Source organism: Oryctolagus cuniculus, chromosome 3 (assembly GCF_964237555.1).
Source record: "Oryctolagus cuniculus chromosome 3, mOryCun1.1, whole genome shotgun sequence".
Lineage (NCBI taxonomy): Eukaryota > Metazoa > Chordata > Mammalia > Lagomorpha > Leporidae > Oryctolagus > Oryctolagus cuniculus.
Genome location: NC_091434.1, coordinates 125,283,491 through 125,298,543, shown reverse-complemented (window position 1 = coordinate 125,298,543; position 15,053 = coordinate 125,283,491). Strand labels below are relative to the sequence as shown.

Sequence of the window (15,053 nt, the reverse complement as noted above, 5' to 3'; positions counted from 1 at the left end):
GCTACAGAGGAAGGTTGGTCTAGAATGACTGAAGCCACATTTACCATTTTCTATGAGTTCATGAAAGAAAATAGCAGCTCAACCATGTCCCCTTATTATCTGAAAGGAAATCATTAGTCTTCCTTTGAAAATGAGTAAGTGCCCTTGACTTGGGAATCCAAAGTAAACCTAGTGGTCAGAGGTCATGTTTCTCAACTTTGCAAATTCTACTGCACTTTGCAGCATAAAGGAAGTAAGATTGTCCTCTTGGAGAGCATAATTCTTATGAATGAGCTGCCTGGGTATCCAAGAAAGGTCTTGCTTATAACTCTCAGTCACCTATAGAGGATTAGGAGTCAAGTGCTGTATTTGAGAAATATTTTCTTCTTAAAATCTTCTTTAAATAACAATAGAGTACAAGAGTACTTCAAACAGTTTGTGGAAAATGAAATTTAAAGATGTTTAGTGCAAATGATTTTGAAACTCATGAATAGCTTTTTTTCATATATATGTTTTCCATGGACTTTTTTCTAGTGCCTTTATACTGTGTGTATGTGTGTGACTGTTGGTAGTGGAGTTATCAGAATGTGGTTATCAGAATGTGTGTATATATAAAGGAACAGTTGTGATTATTCAAGCTACTTCATGTGTTGAGACAACGAAGAAGGGACATAGTAAGTATCTTTGGATATGGGACAAAGTTTCATACATGTGGGTTTTTGTTTGTGTTTATGTCCCTTCAGAAAGTTGAACAGGCAGCGAGTGAGCCATATGGCACAGAGTCAACTTTCTGTCTTTCATTAGAAAACCTCCACTCTGAGCTTCCCAGTCTTGCACAGTACACTACCTTGATGTGTCTGGAAGCAGCAAAGACTACAAACCTCAGGATGTAAAGAGACCATGCTTTCAAAGCAACAACTCAGCACAGTTGAGTGGAATTTAGAAGGAGGAGGCAGACTTGAAACTGAAGTATCTGACCCTGGCAGCTGGGCAGCTTTAAATGATTACAAACTGAAAAGACAGAGTAAAACATCACCTGGGACAGAACAGAGTCCCCGAACAAAAGGAGACATGAGCAGAAATCAACCAATGCCATGGGAGAGGTTTTTCAGTTGAGGCCAATGGCTTTTTGGAGAGGTCATTTCAACTCCTCTCACTTCATTACTAGGAGCAAATAACACTGTTCATCTCACATATTCATCCACCTTGTAATTTGTCAGCTTTTCCATAATGCCTTAAATAGTAATAGCTGGGGAGAAGGCATTCAAAAACACTAATTAAACTATCCATTTTGTCAGTCGTTAATTTTCTATACTTGGTAGACTGCTGTGACTGTCTTGTTCTTTTTTCTAGCTCAAGAAGTGATAAGAGGATATGATATAACTTTGTACCAGCAGCCATAATTGAGATAAATTTGATGATTATTTAACATTGAGTGGCCAGCATTGCCCACAGTATCAATTGTTATTATCTCAAGAAATCTCAAAGCAGTCCACATCCCTGTTTTCACACTTTTATATCCCCTTTGTAAGGCTGTCCTAAGTATTTACATGAGAGTGTTTCCAAAAATGTTCATGGTAAATGAAATTAAATGATAAGTTCACTTTGGTGCATAAAAATTTTGCAATCTGTGCATAGTTTTTTTTTTATAATACACACCTCTCATGAGATTGCAAAATTTGTTTGCTACAAACTAAATTTATGTTTTAATTCCATTTCTGTGTACATTTTGAAATTCCCTAGTGAGTATTAGTTTTCTACGGAGGCCAGAACAAAATACTGCAGACTAAGTGCCTTGAAGAGCAGAACTTTGTTTTCTCAGAGTTCTGGAGGCCTGAAGTTCAAAGTCAAAGTGTTGGCAAGGCTGACATTTCCTGAGGCCTCTCTGGCTTATAGCTGGTCATCTTCTCCCTACATCCTCATATTTTCTTCTTTTTCTGCATGTCTATCACGTCCATGTCATAGCATCCTCTTCTCTTAATGGTACAAAATCCTTATATTTTTACTAATTATTCTTTCCTTCATTAAAAATAGAGCTATAGTTTTATATACTGGAGGTTAGGACTTTAGCACATGACTTTGCAGGGGCATTCACCTCATAGCAATGTCCTATATAATTGATTGACCAATGCCTTGCTCTACACCATACTGATAGGACCCATGTCAACACGAATGTTACCTGCTGTACCCTCCATATTTGTCGTGGGCCCAGTAGGACACCTGCTTTCCACGGGGCCTCAGCAACTACAGTCCATCCTTTGAAGCCATAGGTTCCTCATCTGTGGAGTCCATATCCATAAATGCAATCCACTGCAGATCAAAAAGAATTTTTAAAATTGCACCTTTACTGAAAATGTACAGGCTTCTTTCCTTGCTATTTTTCTAAAAATATACTCTAGCGACTATTTACATAGATTTTACTTTATGTTAGGTATTATATATATTATATTTATAGGAAAATACTATGCTGTTTTACATGAGGAACTCCAGCATCCTTGAAATTTCAGCTATGGAGATCCATAAGCATTCTAGAATTGTCCTCAGGGGGATAAGGACAACTGTATTAGTTGCATGTATTAGTGACTAATTGAATGAATGAACCTGTGGAGCTGACCACCAAACCTCTCTGGAGGATACAATTTTGACAATGAAAATAAAGTTGGTAGTAATTTTTAACAAACTGATATTATGGCAATCATCTTCAACTTACGCTGTGGAACATGTCATATGCAGGAATAAGCTATTCCCAGGGGAAGTACTAATTAGATAAAAGCCAATGTGTCTCCCAGAGGTGGAGAGATGGCCTGGAGAGCCTTATAGTACAGGAGGGAAATACTCACCCTCATTAATCCTGGCAGCCAGATGCTTATAGGCTATAGCCCTGCAATTAACTGAGCTGTTCCCCAAATATTGCCCTTTTCCATGTAAGCAGCTTGCAGCTACCTGCCATCTGCGCATCCAGTAAATATGGCCAGCCTGTGAACTTCATCCTCTGCTTCAATTAAGCTGTCATTGACGCCTCTGTGCTTTAGCTAAGATAATGTTGATGAGAAAATCCCATTACAGAGGGCAAATACATAGCCTGCCATGGGGCTGTGACTGTCACAAGCTGTCTATTTGAGCCCAGAGTTCGAGTTTCAGAAGACAGAAATATGAAGACGGATTCTACTTCATGAGAAACTGAGAAATAAAATTGTCCAAACTTCATGATATCAAGAAAAATTGAAGGTTTATCAAAATGGCGATGTCTTAGGCATCTGGGTAATGATATTGAAAACATTTTATTTCTTAACTCATTTTTCTTTCCCCATATTTTACTTGGAAAAGGAACCGAGAGAACTAGTTTTTATTATTATTATTGTTATTATCATTATGGCAGGATAACCTACCAGCCATACCTGCTATTACCTTCATTGTTCTTTCATAGTTTCTACTTTGACAATTCTCTCATGTAACTCACTTTTCTCCTGCTTAGTTCAGAAAGCTTTGGAACCATGTTCTCTGCCAGCATTGTGCTCCAAGATGGGTCTGGGGGCACTGCCCTCCAGAAGTGCAGAGACCCTGGTGGGAGGGACAGTAAAGAAATATTCAAAAGGCAGGAGGACACAGGCTTATGTCTTGGGAAAACAAAGCAGGAACAATAAGATGGATGAGAAAAAAGGAAATGTCTAGAGATGGAAATAACCAAGCTTGGCTTTGAAGATTTGGACAAAAAAGAGGAAACTGATGCTCCAGTAAGGGAAGATAAAGAAAAGAAAAAGGAGACTCCAAGGTGGAAGATGCCATAGGAGCTTCAGACACCTGGGAAAAGAAGTCAAGGAAAATTGGCAGACGATGAGGCAGCATTTTGATCATGGACACCAGAGTTGGAGTTGTGTAATGAAGTGGTTAGGGAAATGTCTCTCCTGAAGCTTTGAGGTCAACGTTTATCATGTGGATGATTGAGCTGAGCTTCAATTCTATACCAGGAAAGTGTTTCCTTCACCATCAACCACACACATGTCTGTTAGACTCTCATGGATGGCAAACCCAGATGTTGCTTTTCTTATATGCTGACCAAGGGACCTCAGGATACTGGTTACCTTGAAATATGAGCCAGGCTTTAGCAACTAGGAAAGGTTTAACCTGTGATTTATGGCCAATGTGCATGAGAGGGCCCTGAGCTGACACTGGGCAGTGGAGATTTGACTGGTCTGATGCTCAATTAATCAATGAACATTCAGAGAGGGCAGGACGCTGCCCTTTAAAAGCCAGTGGAAACACCAAAACATGACTCAGATTTGACCCCCAGGAACTTGTAATCCCACTGGGGAGAGGAGACTTATATAGGCAAATTGTTAATTAATACTACAAGGCAGTAAATAATATGACCTAAGAGAATACATCAGACAGAGGATGTTAAAGGAATTTAGACAGAGAAAATGCTAGGCTACCGTCTCATAAGGAAATCCTGTTTCATTCATTACCTAATTTATTAACTCATTCACTTGTTCATTCATTCAATCTTTCAGTACTTTCAATATGCCCTGACTGTGCTAGATCATCGTGATAGAGAGCAAACATTCACTGCCTATGCACACAAGTTAGGAGAGCAGGTACTGAGACACAAATTAGTCTTGGAGCGCTGGGAGGTGGATTTGAATAGTGGGGGAACTAAAAGAGTGCAGTATAAGAAAACTGCTATGATCTGGATAATAAAAAGTCCATGTGTTAAGAGGTTGGTCCCTAGAATCCTAAATTAAAGGGTTAAGAACAAAAATTAATCTGGTTACGGTTTCTAAAGGTGGAGACTTTGAAAGTGATCAAGGAGTATTGGGTAGTTAAGGCTGGCCCCATAATTGAATTATGGTAGCTTTTCATTTTTTGAGGATTGATTTATTTGAAAGTCGAGTTATAAACAGAGAGGAGACACACACACACACACACACACACAGAGAGAGAGAGAGAGAGAGAGAGAGGTCTTCCATCTGCTGGTTCACTCCCCAGTTGGCCACAATGGCTGGAGCTGCACCCATCTGAAGCCAGGAACCAGGAAATACCTTGGGGTCTCCCACACAGGTGCAGGGGACCAAGAGTTTGGGCCATCTGCTACTGCTTTCTCAGGCCATAGCAGAGACATGGATTGAAAGCTGAGCATCTGGGACTTTAACTGGCACCCATATGGGATGCCAGCACTGCAGGCGGCAGCTTTACCTGCTATGCCATATTGCTGGCCCTGAATTATGGTAGTTTTTAAGGAGAGACCACATAGTGAGTAAATGAGTATGCTTCCTGCCTCTCTGCTTCCTGGTTTGCTATGTGATTGCTCTTTTTCATGCATTCTACCATGGCCAGCCTCATCAGATGTCTGACCAATGGTGCTGCCCAGTGTTGGACTGTGACCTCCAAAAATTATGAGCTGAAATAAACCTTCTTCCTTCGTAAGTAGTTCCTCTCAGGTATTGTAGTGACAAAAAGCTGACTAACACAGTGTCAGAGGTTGAGAGTGGGAAATCCATGAGTGCTTTGTGTTTACTCAGAGCATAATGAGCAAGCTAGTCTAACAAGAGAGGAGAATCTTTGTGGAGACATGAGATGGACAGGACAGACGGAAGTTTGATTGCAAAAGGAACAAATATACATGCTAAGCAGTATGAGTATCATTCCCTACACTTCATCACCCGCTGGAAGAGTACTTTTATGAGGTTGGTAATACCTTGCTCATTAGACAGCTTAATGTATACAGTGGTGCTGTACCGGAAAAAGGCAGGAGTCATGGGAAAGAGGGAGGCCATCATAAATAGTCCTCACTATAGTGATAAGACATAGAATAAGAGAGGGTCTTTGAAGGAATATAGGAATTTAATCCACTTTGTGTGGAGAAGAGTTAACAGAGTCTGATAATTGATGGGTTAACAAGTGTCCAAGAAAAACGGAACTTGGGTTCCACATTGTGTCATAATGGTACTAGTAATTGTAATATGTTCTTTTACAATGTGATTGGCATTTTAAGATTGCCTTATTCAATTATTTATATATTCCCCCACTTGTTCTCACAAGAATTGAAACTACCCTTGAACTGTTAAGGGCAAGTATGATGGGACATGGAAAAAACAGCTGAATTCGATTTTCTAGGAAAGATAAAACCTAGACACTTCACCACACCAGTCAATTCTGTTTTCCCTTACAGATAAAGAAACCACTTTTGTGAGATTAAGAAATCTGTCTAAATTTCTAGAAATTATAAGTGGCAGGGGCTTGAGCAAGGAATAATTGGTGATAAAGACATCACAGAAACCCGTAACAAGTTATTTCCAGGGTTGGAGAAAGAATTCCCCAGGGGCTATACTCTGGCTGAGGGTATCTCTATGCATGTTTGCAGCTGTGATGGCCTGGACTTGGCATGGATGGCAGGCTTTTAAGGGTTCTGGGACAGCCACTGAAGAGCAAAGGTCCATTAACACCTTGCAACTAGATTATGAGATTGCTCTTCCTTCATCTTTAAAGCACAAAGACAGGCACTAGTGTGAGGTGAAGAATGAAGTACCAATATCTAATTAGGAAGTTAACTAAGGAGAGAGACAGAGAGAGAAACAGGGACAGAGAGAGAACATGCAGAGTGAGAGGGAGAAAGCAAGCACACATCAAGGCTTTGACATAATACAATTATTCCTTTAATCCAGTGGTTCTCAACCACAGATTTTCCACTCCGACCAACCTTATCTTCATCCTTCTTACCTCCTGTCCAAGGGACTTCTGTAAATGTCTGGAGACAATTTTGTACAAGTACATGGCTAAAAAATGACTCCAGGAAGACCACAACATTGACTTTGTGGTGAAAAGAGAGAAGTCCATCCAGAGTGCTGACCACCTCCCTTTGGATGCTGGCTCTGCCCCAGGCAGCCTCTCTGGTTTTCTGTAATGTGAGGTCAACCAGGAATATTGTGAGAATTAAGAACTCTGTATTTAATGCATATAGCACATGTTAGGCATTGAATACCAGTAGTGTGCACTGCACACTGTTTTTACTATTGAACAATGGCAAGAATGGAAACTGTCTTCTTCTTTCCCCTTTCTGGAGAAAACCTTTTAAGTTTTGACTTGGTTCACAAGGAGGTACAACACAGCCTGTTGAAATCTCTCTGTGTAAAGGAGACTTCTATCCTGTTGTCCTGGCTGAATCCTAGGGCCTAGGAGAAACAGTAAGAGTACAATTGAGAAAATGCTCAAACTTCCCCTGTTCTTTATTTTAGCTTTAAAGGGTGTGTTATTTTTTCTTTTTAATAAATTATAGAAGTTGTACTTTTTATTTTTAGAAGCTTTGAGAATTCCATTAGCATATAGAAAAAAGAACAAAATAAAATTGAGGTTCTTTCAATCTAAGTCATTCCAGTATTTTCAAACTTTTTCAAAGTTAGAAACACAGAGCATATTCTGTTTAGCCAGAGTTTTTCACTTTTCAGGAAATCAACAACATATGACATCATGATTATTTTCTAGCTGAGAGACAGAAACATATATTGGGGGGAGAAGGGAGGGAGGGAGGGAGAGAGAGAGAGAGTGTGTGCTCCAACCTCTACCTGCCAGTCCCCTGCCCAAATGCATGCAACATCTGGGACTGGCTGAGCTGAAGCTGGAATCCAGACACTCAATCCAAGTACCTCAATGGGTAGCAGGAACCCCATCAGTTATGGCATCACCACTGCTTTCCAGGGTATGCATTAGAAAAAAGCCAGAGTCAGGAACTAGAGCAGTGAGTCAAACCCAGATACTCATATATGTAATGTGGGCATCTTAACTGGTGTCCAAACACTAGGCTAAACATTCACTTCTGTGATTTTTAATGGCTGCATGAAATTCCTTTCAATGACTGTACTGTGATTTAGTTGACCTACTGTTATTGGAAATACTGACAATTGTGAATTTTTTGCTATTGTAAATACTGTTATTGGTTTGACTTTTTTCATGGTGAGTCTTCACTGTAGCTCTGTTATTATTTTAGGATTAATCTATTGGAATACAATTCATGGTGAAAGAGGTTTAACAATCTTAGGATGCTCTATATTCACTGATATATTTCTATACAGAAAGAACATATAAACTTATGCTGTGTGAGCACATACAAAATGATCTGTTCCCTTCTTAATCACTAACATTGAACATGTTGGGCTGGAAAATTGTGACCATCGTAAGGGTCATGGCTCAAATTTCCATAAGAAAAGGCAGGTTATGAAGAGCAAAGGTTAACAAATTTATTTAATCAAAGTTTAGTTTTACATGACATGGACAGATCAGAAATAAAGACCCAAAGACTCAGTTTGATGAAGAATGGACAACCATGGAATGTGATAGGACAAAATGTTGTCATGCAACAGTAGTAGACTGAGAAGGGAAACCCAGGATCTGTGGGTCCAGATAGATTCTTCTTGGCTTCTCTGTGTAGTTTTACTTCCTCCTGCACAGAGAAACCAAGAAGAATGGCTGCAATCAGAGAGAGGGCCAGTAATACTCAATGTTCCTTTAAAGTTCAGAAATTCCATGTTTGTCTTTATCCAGTTCTCTTCTCAGAACACAAATCCCAACTTTTAAGTCTCAGGTCCTAAACCATGCACTGCATAGTGCCCCAGATGGCCACCAATCCCCTACTCCTCTACCCCTTGCAACTATTCCCCATCAAGGTGTTTGTGATCCCACAGGTTTCACTTTCCTGTTCTCCATGCTGTAACACTGTGTTCTTTTAGAACTGTTTATCTCTGGGACACTTGGGAGAAAAGCAATCTGATAGAATTGGCACTCCACAATTTGGAATCATTAACAGCAGTTCCACCCATCCCTTTAAATAGTCTTCCTCAGAACCAAACTGAGGAGAATCTCCAGGGATGTTATGTTAGCTCTATTAGCAGAATGAAGTGGAAGAGAGTGTCCCAGGTGGAAAGAAACATTTGTAGAGAAGACTATGCCACTTTATTTGCCATAAAGTTTATTCTGGGGTCAACTCCCTTAAAATAGTGGTGTTGTTCCTAGCTTTTTTTCTTTCTCTTTTGAAAATCCCTAATGGAGTAGTTCTCAACCCTGGCTGAACAACTCAATCTCTGGGGATCTTGGAACCTTCCAAGGACTGGAGCCGCTCCTGGAAGTCTGACTTAATGAACCTGGCATGGGTACTATTAGAAGCTCGCAACATGAAATGTGTTCTAAAATTAGTCCTCTGAAGAGCTAAGATTTGCCCTCAGGTTGCCCTGGTGGACAGGAGCCCATGTAGGAAATGGCCAAATCAAAATGGAAAGCAAAGATCAAAAAGATAAAAAAGAAGGAAATAACCAAGCAACCAACCAAGCCCTCAATAAGTGACAACAGTAAAGACAGTGAGGAATGGATGGTGATGTGCCCTCAGAATCAAAGACATCCACTGATGCTGTGAGTTCTTTTCCTAGGCTAGTTTAATTCCTAAAAATGGATAAATGAGAGACCAGTGCTGAGGCATAGACAGTAAAGCCACCACCTGCAGTGCGGGCATTCCCATATGGGTGCCTCATCGTGTCCTGGCTGCTCCACTTCCAATCCAGCTCCCTGCTAATTTGCCTGGGAAACCAGCAGAAGATGGCCCAAGACCTTGGCCCCCTGCATGCACGTGGGAGACCTGAAGAAAGTCCTGGCTCCTGGCTATAGGCGGCTCAGCTCCTGCCATTGCGGCCACTTGAGTAGTGAACCAGTGGATGGAAAATCTGTCTGTCTCTGTAACTCTGCCTTTCAAATAAATAAATACATATTTTTTAAAAATGACTAAATGAGAGATTTCTAATTAGAGGCTACATTCCCTGTACTGTCTTCCTTGATGTACTCAGGCAGCTAGCAGGGCCCTTGGCCCTTAGGGACTCATTTGTTCCTTTGGCTGAGCTAGTTACTGATTCCCATCCAGCCCTAAGATTCTATAGTTTAGCTGTGTCCAATCTTATTTGGTATGCAGATTTATTCAAATGAGCATGCAAACGAAGTAAAGAGAAAAGACCTACAACTGGCTGTGCTCCTGAAAGAAGTCAAATGTCCACTACTAGGAAACAAAAGAACCTCTAACCCATTGGCAGAATTCCTGTAGCCTGGACCCAAACCCTGCCTTGTCTGCAGACTGCTGATCTTAGGAAAGGGTGTGTTTTCCAGGCTGAGACGCCTCTGGATGCTGCCTGCCAGCCTCAGCAGATGTTCAGGGCTGCAGTGGAGACAGACAACAAGGAGCACCCCTGCATCTGGGTTGCTCCGAGCAGATGGGGGGCATTTGTGCCAGTGTCAGTGCAGCTGGGCCCCATGCCTGCTGCTTTATCCCCCTGGGCAGCTTCTCCAGCTGTCTGGGAGCTCAGGAGCAGAAGCTCTGCACTTGCCCCTGTGAGACCCCTCAGGCCTGTGCTCTGCTTGTTGGCACCTTCTTGCCGGCTGGCTGCTTCGGGACTGCTCCTTCAGACTCCATGTTACCTCCACAAATAGCACTTAATCTATCCCTCGCTGTCCATTTCCATGGCTGCTGCTTTAACAGAGAGCCTGTTGTCCTGTCTCCTGGGGCTTCTGCAAACAATGGGTCCCATCAACTCTGCCCCCAGCCTGGAGTCCTCCAAGCTCCTGCCATCTGCTCTGTGGCCAGAGGATTCTTTGAATGTGCCCCTCCAGCCAGATCATTTTGTGCCAAAGATCCCTCATGAACTCCCACGTCCTAAAACAGTGATTGTTATCCCTAGCTGCATGTTAGAAACACACAGCGTGCTTTCTGAAAATGCAGACACCTAAGACTACCTTCCCAGAGACTCTGTTGGAATGAGTGTGGGTAAAACATTTCCAGAATCATTTGTTTAAGGATATTGGTGAAGCCTCTCCTTAGGCTGGCATTGACAGCTCTTGCTGCTCATTCTCAAATTTTGGACCTCCAAGTAGGTTACCTGTCTACTGCGATTATTGTCTGATATGTTGCAAATTCTTGATCATGTCCAAAACATTCCCCATATAAAACATTCTTGGACTTCTCACATGGAGTTAGCTAATCAGCCTGCTCATGTGAGACTGCTTTGCATCTAGAACTGCAAGAGACCGTTGGTATGACTTTGAGTTTGTTTTGGCATTTTCTTCTGCATTTGTCCATCAGTAGACAATTTAATATAGGACATGACTTTCAATAAGTACTGTCATATGACATGGCTTTTGTTGTGGTTTGTATATATATATATATTATATATAAAATTTTGTTTTGCCCTTTTGTGTTTAAACCAAACATATTAAAAGTGGGTTATCTATTTTAAAAATCAGAAAGAGGGCCAGCGCCGCGGCTTACTGGGCTAATCCTCCGCCTTGTGGTGCCGGCACCCTGGGTTCTAGTCCCGGTCGGGGCACCAGATTCTGGCCCGGTTGTCCCTCTTCCAGGCCAGCTCTCTGCTGTGGCCAGGGAGTGCAGTGGAGGATGGCCCATGTACTTGGGCCCTGCACCCCATGGGAGACCAGGATAAGCACCTGGCTCCTGCTATCGGATCGGCGCGGTGTGCCGGCCGCAGTGCGCTGGCCGCAGCAGCCGTTGGAGGGTGAACCAAGGGTAAAGGAAGACCTTTCTCTCTGTCTCTCTCTCTCTCACTGTCCACTCTGCCTGTCAAAAAATAAAAAAAAAAAAATCAGAAAGAGAAAGGAAGGTAGGAATGGGAGAAGGAAGAAGGAAGAAAGGGAGGAAAGAAGAAAGGAAGGAAGGAAGAGAAAAAGGAGAATGACAGAAAAGGAAAAGTAGAATAGAATTATAAGAAGAGGAAGAAAGATGATGCTTGATAAGCATTGATTTGGTTTGAGTCAAGGGAGGAAGGGGTCTGCAGGCTGGGAAGCGAGCCCTGCTCTCTCCAGACCTCTGTGAATCAATCATCCCTACGCTTGCCCTTCCTGTTTCTCTTGCAGGCAGCAACTTGAATGATGGCTTGTGGCATGCGGTCAGCATCAGCGCCAGAAGGAACCGCATCACTCTCACTCTGGATAATGATGCAGCATCCCCGGCTCAAGACACTACCCGGGTGCAGATATATTCTGGAAGCAGCTACTACTTTGGAGGTAAATTCTCCAACATTTGAGATTGGAAATAAGGGGAAGTGGGGAGGGAGAAATGCTGGGGACAATTATTTCACTCTGATGAATCTCACTTTGTCAATGGACCATTTTGTCAACACACACACACACACACACACACACACATACCCACACTGAGAACAGTGAGAAGCAAAATATCTCACAGCTGTACAAATATAAATTATCTAGGGCAGCGCTGAGGAAGTGAAGAGTTTCATCTATAAGAGCTGGGGTTACATAATACAGCTAATGGAAGTTTTTGCAGCTATGCCAGGCTCTGTGATCACATTGGAAAGAGAAACTCAGCTGAAAACTTATAGAAAATGCACCAAGAGTCAGCAGTGCTTAAAAGAAGGAAACTCAGGTGGAAGCAGCCTACTTAGCCACCGAGGTCACTTCTCTGTCATTTTGCTTTCTCAGCCCCTTGCCTCCCCTCCTCACAAGCCTGGACACCATGCCCATGACTTGGGGCAGCTGGAATGGGGAGGGACCAGGAGGTCAAGGAACTTGTAGCTACGTAGGAAGAAGCCTGCTCAGGTTCTGCCCTCTCCTATGTTAAGTGAATTCTGGGAATCTTTACAAGGACCAAACGTTCAAGATAATTAGGATGAAAAGCATACGATGGTACTTCAAAAAGTTCATGGAAAATGGAATTAAAAGATGTTTATCTGAGTGCAAAAAAATGGAAATCTATACATATCATACTCATAATATATATTTTCTACAATTTATAAAAGATCTATTTTAATAATAATTTTGTTTTTTATTTTATTTATTTTTTAAATTTACTTGAAAAGCAGAGAGAGAGGCAGATAGGCAGAGAGCTTCCAAATGCTAGTTCACACCCCAGAATGCCTGTCACAGCCAGGGCTGGGCCAGCTCAAAGCCAGGAGTCTGGAACTCATTCCAGGGACCCAGATTCTTGAGCCATCACCTGCTGTATCCTAAGGTGAACATTAGCAGGGATCTGGAATCACAAGTGCATCAGCGATGAAAACCCAGGCACTCTGATAGGGGATGTGAGCATCCTAATCATGGCACCAAATGCCCACCGCACCACAGACCTTTTGAAGTACTCATGTGCGGTTAGGCATCTTTAAAAGACTTTTCATTAAAGTGAGTATCCAGTTTCTTATTCAGTTTTTTCGTATCATAGAAATAATCTATGAAAAGAACATTGGATGTCTGATCTTGAGCAAGACACTAAGAAGACTTGAATATTCTTCTCTGGGACATGGGGAAATAGGCTCACCCTCAGAAAAGCTGGGAGAGTGGAAACCAAAGTGTAAATGTAGAGATCACATTTGGGGAGTGAGCAAACGGCTCCAGCCCTTATAGACACGGGCTTGGGCTGGGTTCTGGGCTGCAACTGACCACTCTCTCTTCTAGGGAATGTAAGAGCGGTCTTGTGTAAACACTGCAGTCTCTCACATAGATTTCCCAACTCTCTTCTCTTATACATCGAAATGGGCATAGTTTTGAAACCTAAAAGGGACTTTGTACAAGTGTGGTACACAAGTCCATATGGGGTTTCATGTGGAGCAACACCAGGGTGGTTTGATTTTAGGGTGAGGAAGGGTCTTTGTCCTTCTCCTCAGATCTTCTCCACCTGTGCAAAGGCAGCAATCCTTTTAGAAAGAGATGCACCTGTACTCTTTGCGAAGCTTCTGTGTGTGTCTTACTTTGTTTAATCCCTGTGGCACCTTTGTGTAGTGGGTGTTATTCATATTTCATAGAGAGCAAAACTGTTGTTTGCTGAGATGAAATAATTTGTGCAATTCCACAGAGCTAGTGAAGAACAGGAGCACTAGAATTCACATCCAGATCTGTGCCCTCCATGGCCCACTAGCAAAAGCGAAGAATCAGAGCAGATGTAGCATAAAGCTGCAGAGCAAGGGTCTTGGGACTCCTGAAGCCATACTTCACAGATTGTGTGATTTTACTTTGTAGGCAATATATGAGTGAGAAAGGACAGCAATCTTGAATTTATTTCTAGGGAAGTTTTTTTTTTTTTTAATAATTATGGTACAATAAGCTTCTGATATCTCTAATGGCCAAAATGATTCCCCTCCCCCAGCTGAATGAGTGATCTTAGAGGTGCATTTTAAGGGACACTGGGCTTAGGAGGTGATTTACTATGCTTTGCACAGTGTTTAAACAAACACCTCACACATCGACTGTAAACTTAAGGAAGGTGAAAAATGAGTTTCAGTAATAATCGTCAACTTGCATAAATTCTCTCTACAGCTTCAATTAGAAGTTGTAGCATCTCTCTTCATTTTATAGTGTGCCTGTGAGCTGTTAACCAGCTGCCAGACTTTAGCCCAGCAGTGAGTGTCTATTAGAGATGGCTGAAATAATTCCCAATTATTTATGGGTTATTGCCATGTTTTCAAGCTTGCATTCCCATATGCTCTGAACCTATTACAACCAATGGGAAAGAGTCTGCAAGGCAGCTAAGCACTCCTATACCTGCTTTGCTCTCTCTGCCTTAATGAGAGGTAGATATGCACTGGTTGCCAGCTATGCTAAATCAGTGTAATGTATTTTTTTAAAAAGAACACTCTTTAAAAAGGAGAGTGTTAACCTTTCACGTATGCTATTATAGCGCTCTATGTGCATTTAATTCCTTAGTTCCCTTAACGTCTGGATTTGCCTTGCACATCAGTTCAAAATTCCAGTAACGTCCCTGTGTGTACCTTTCTCAGGAACCAAACCTGTTAATGCTAACAATTAACCAGACAATTACTCTGCCACCATCCTTACCCAAAGCATAATTTCCTTTGAAAGTGTAATTCAGGATTGAATTGTGCATTTAGACTTGAGTTTGGAGACAGAAACAGAATTCCTAAGTGGTTCTAATATGTTGCTTTCTGTGGATGAGTGAAGGATACCATGGAAGAGAGTGGCAAATAGCTTACCAACAGGGAAAAACAATCAGAAAGAGATAAATGTTACAGTATTGGTATTCCCTTTAACACACATTCATTTTCTATGCAATGATGGAACGTGGC

At 41.8% G+C, this 15,053-nt stretch overlaps 1 protein-coding gene across 1 annotated transcript in view; it reads left to right on the top strand.

The window, feature by feature from the left end:
- CNTNAP5 (contactin associated protein family member 5) overlaps positions 1-15,053 on the top strand; it is a 985,000-nt gene that overhangs the window by 520,645 nt on the left and 449,302 nt on the right. Inside the window, exon 9 of the mRNA XM_051848810.2 lies at positions 11,875-12,024. Within this exon, the coding sequence (XP_051704770.2) occupies positions 11,875-12,024 (150 nt within the window). The remainder of the gene's footprint in view (positions 1-11,874; positions 12,025-15,053) is intronic.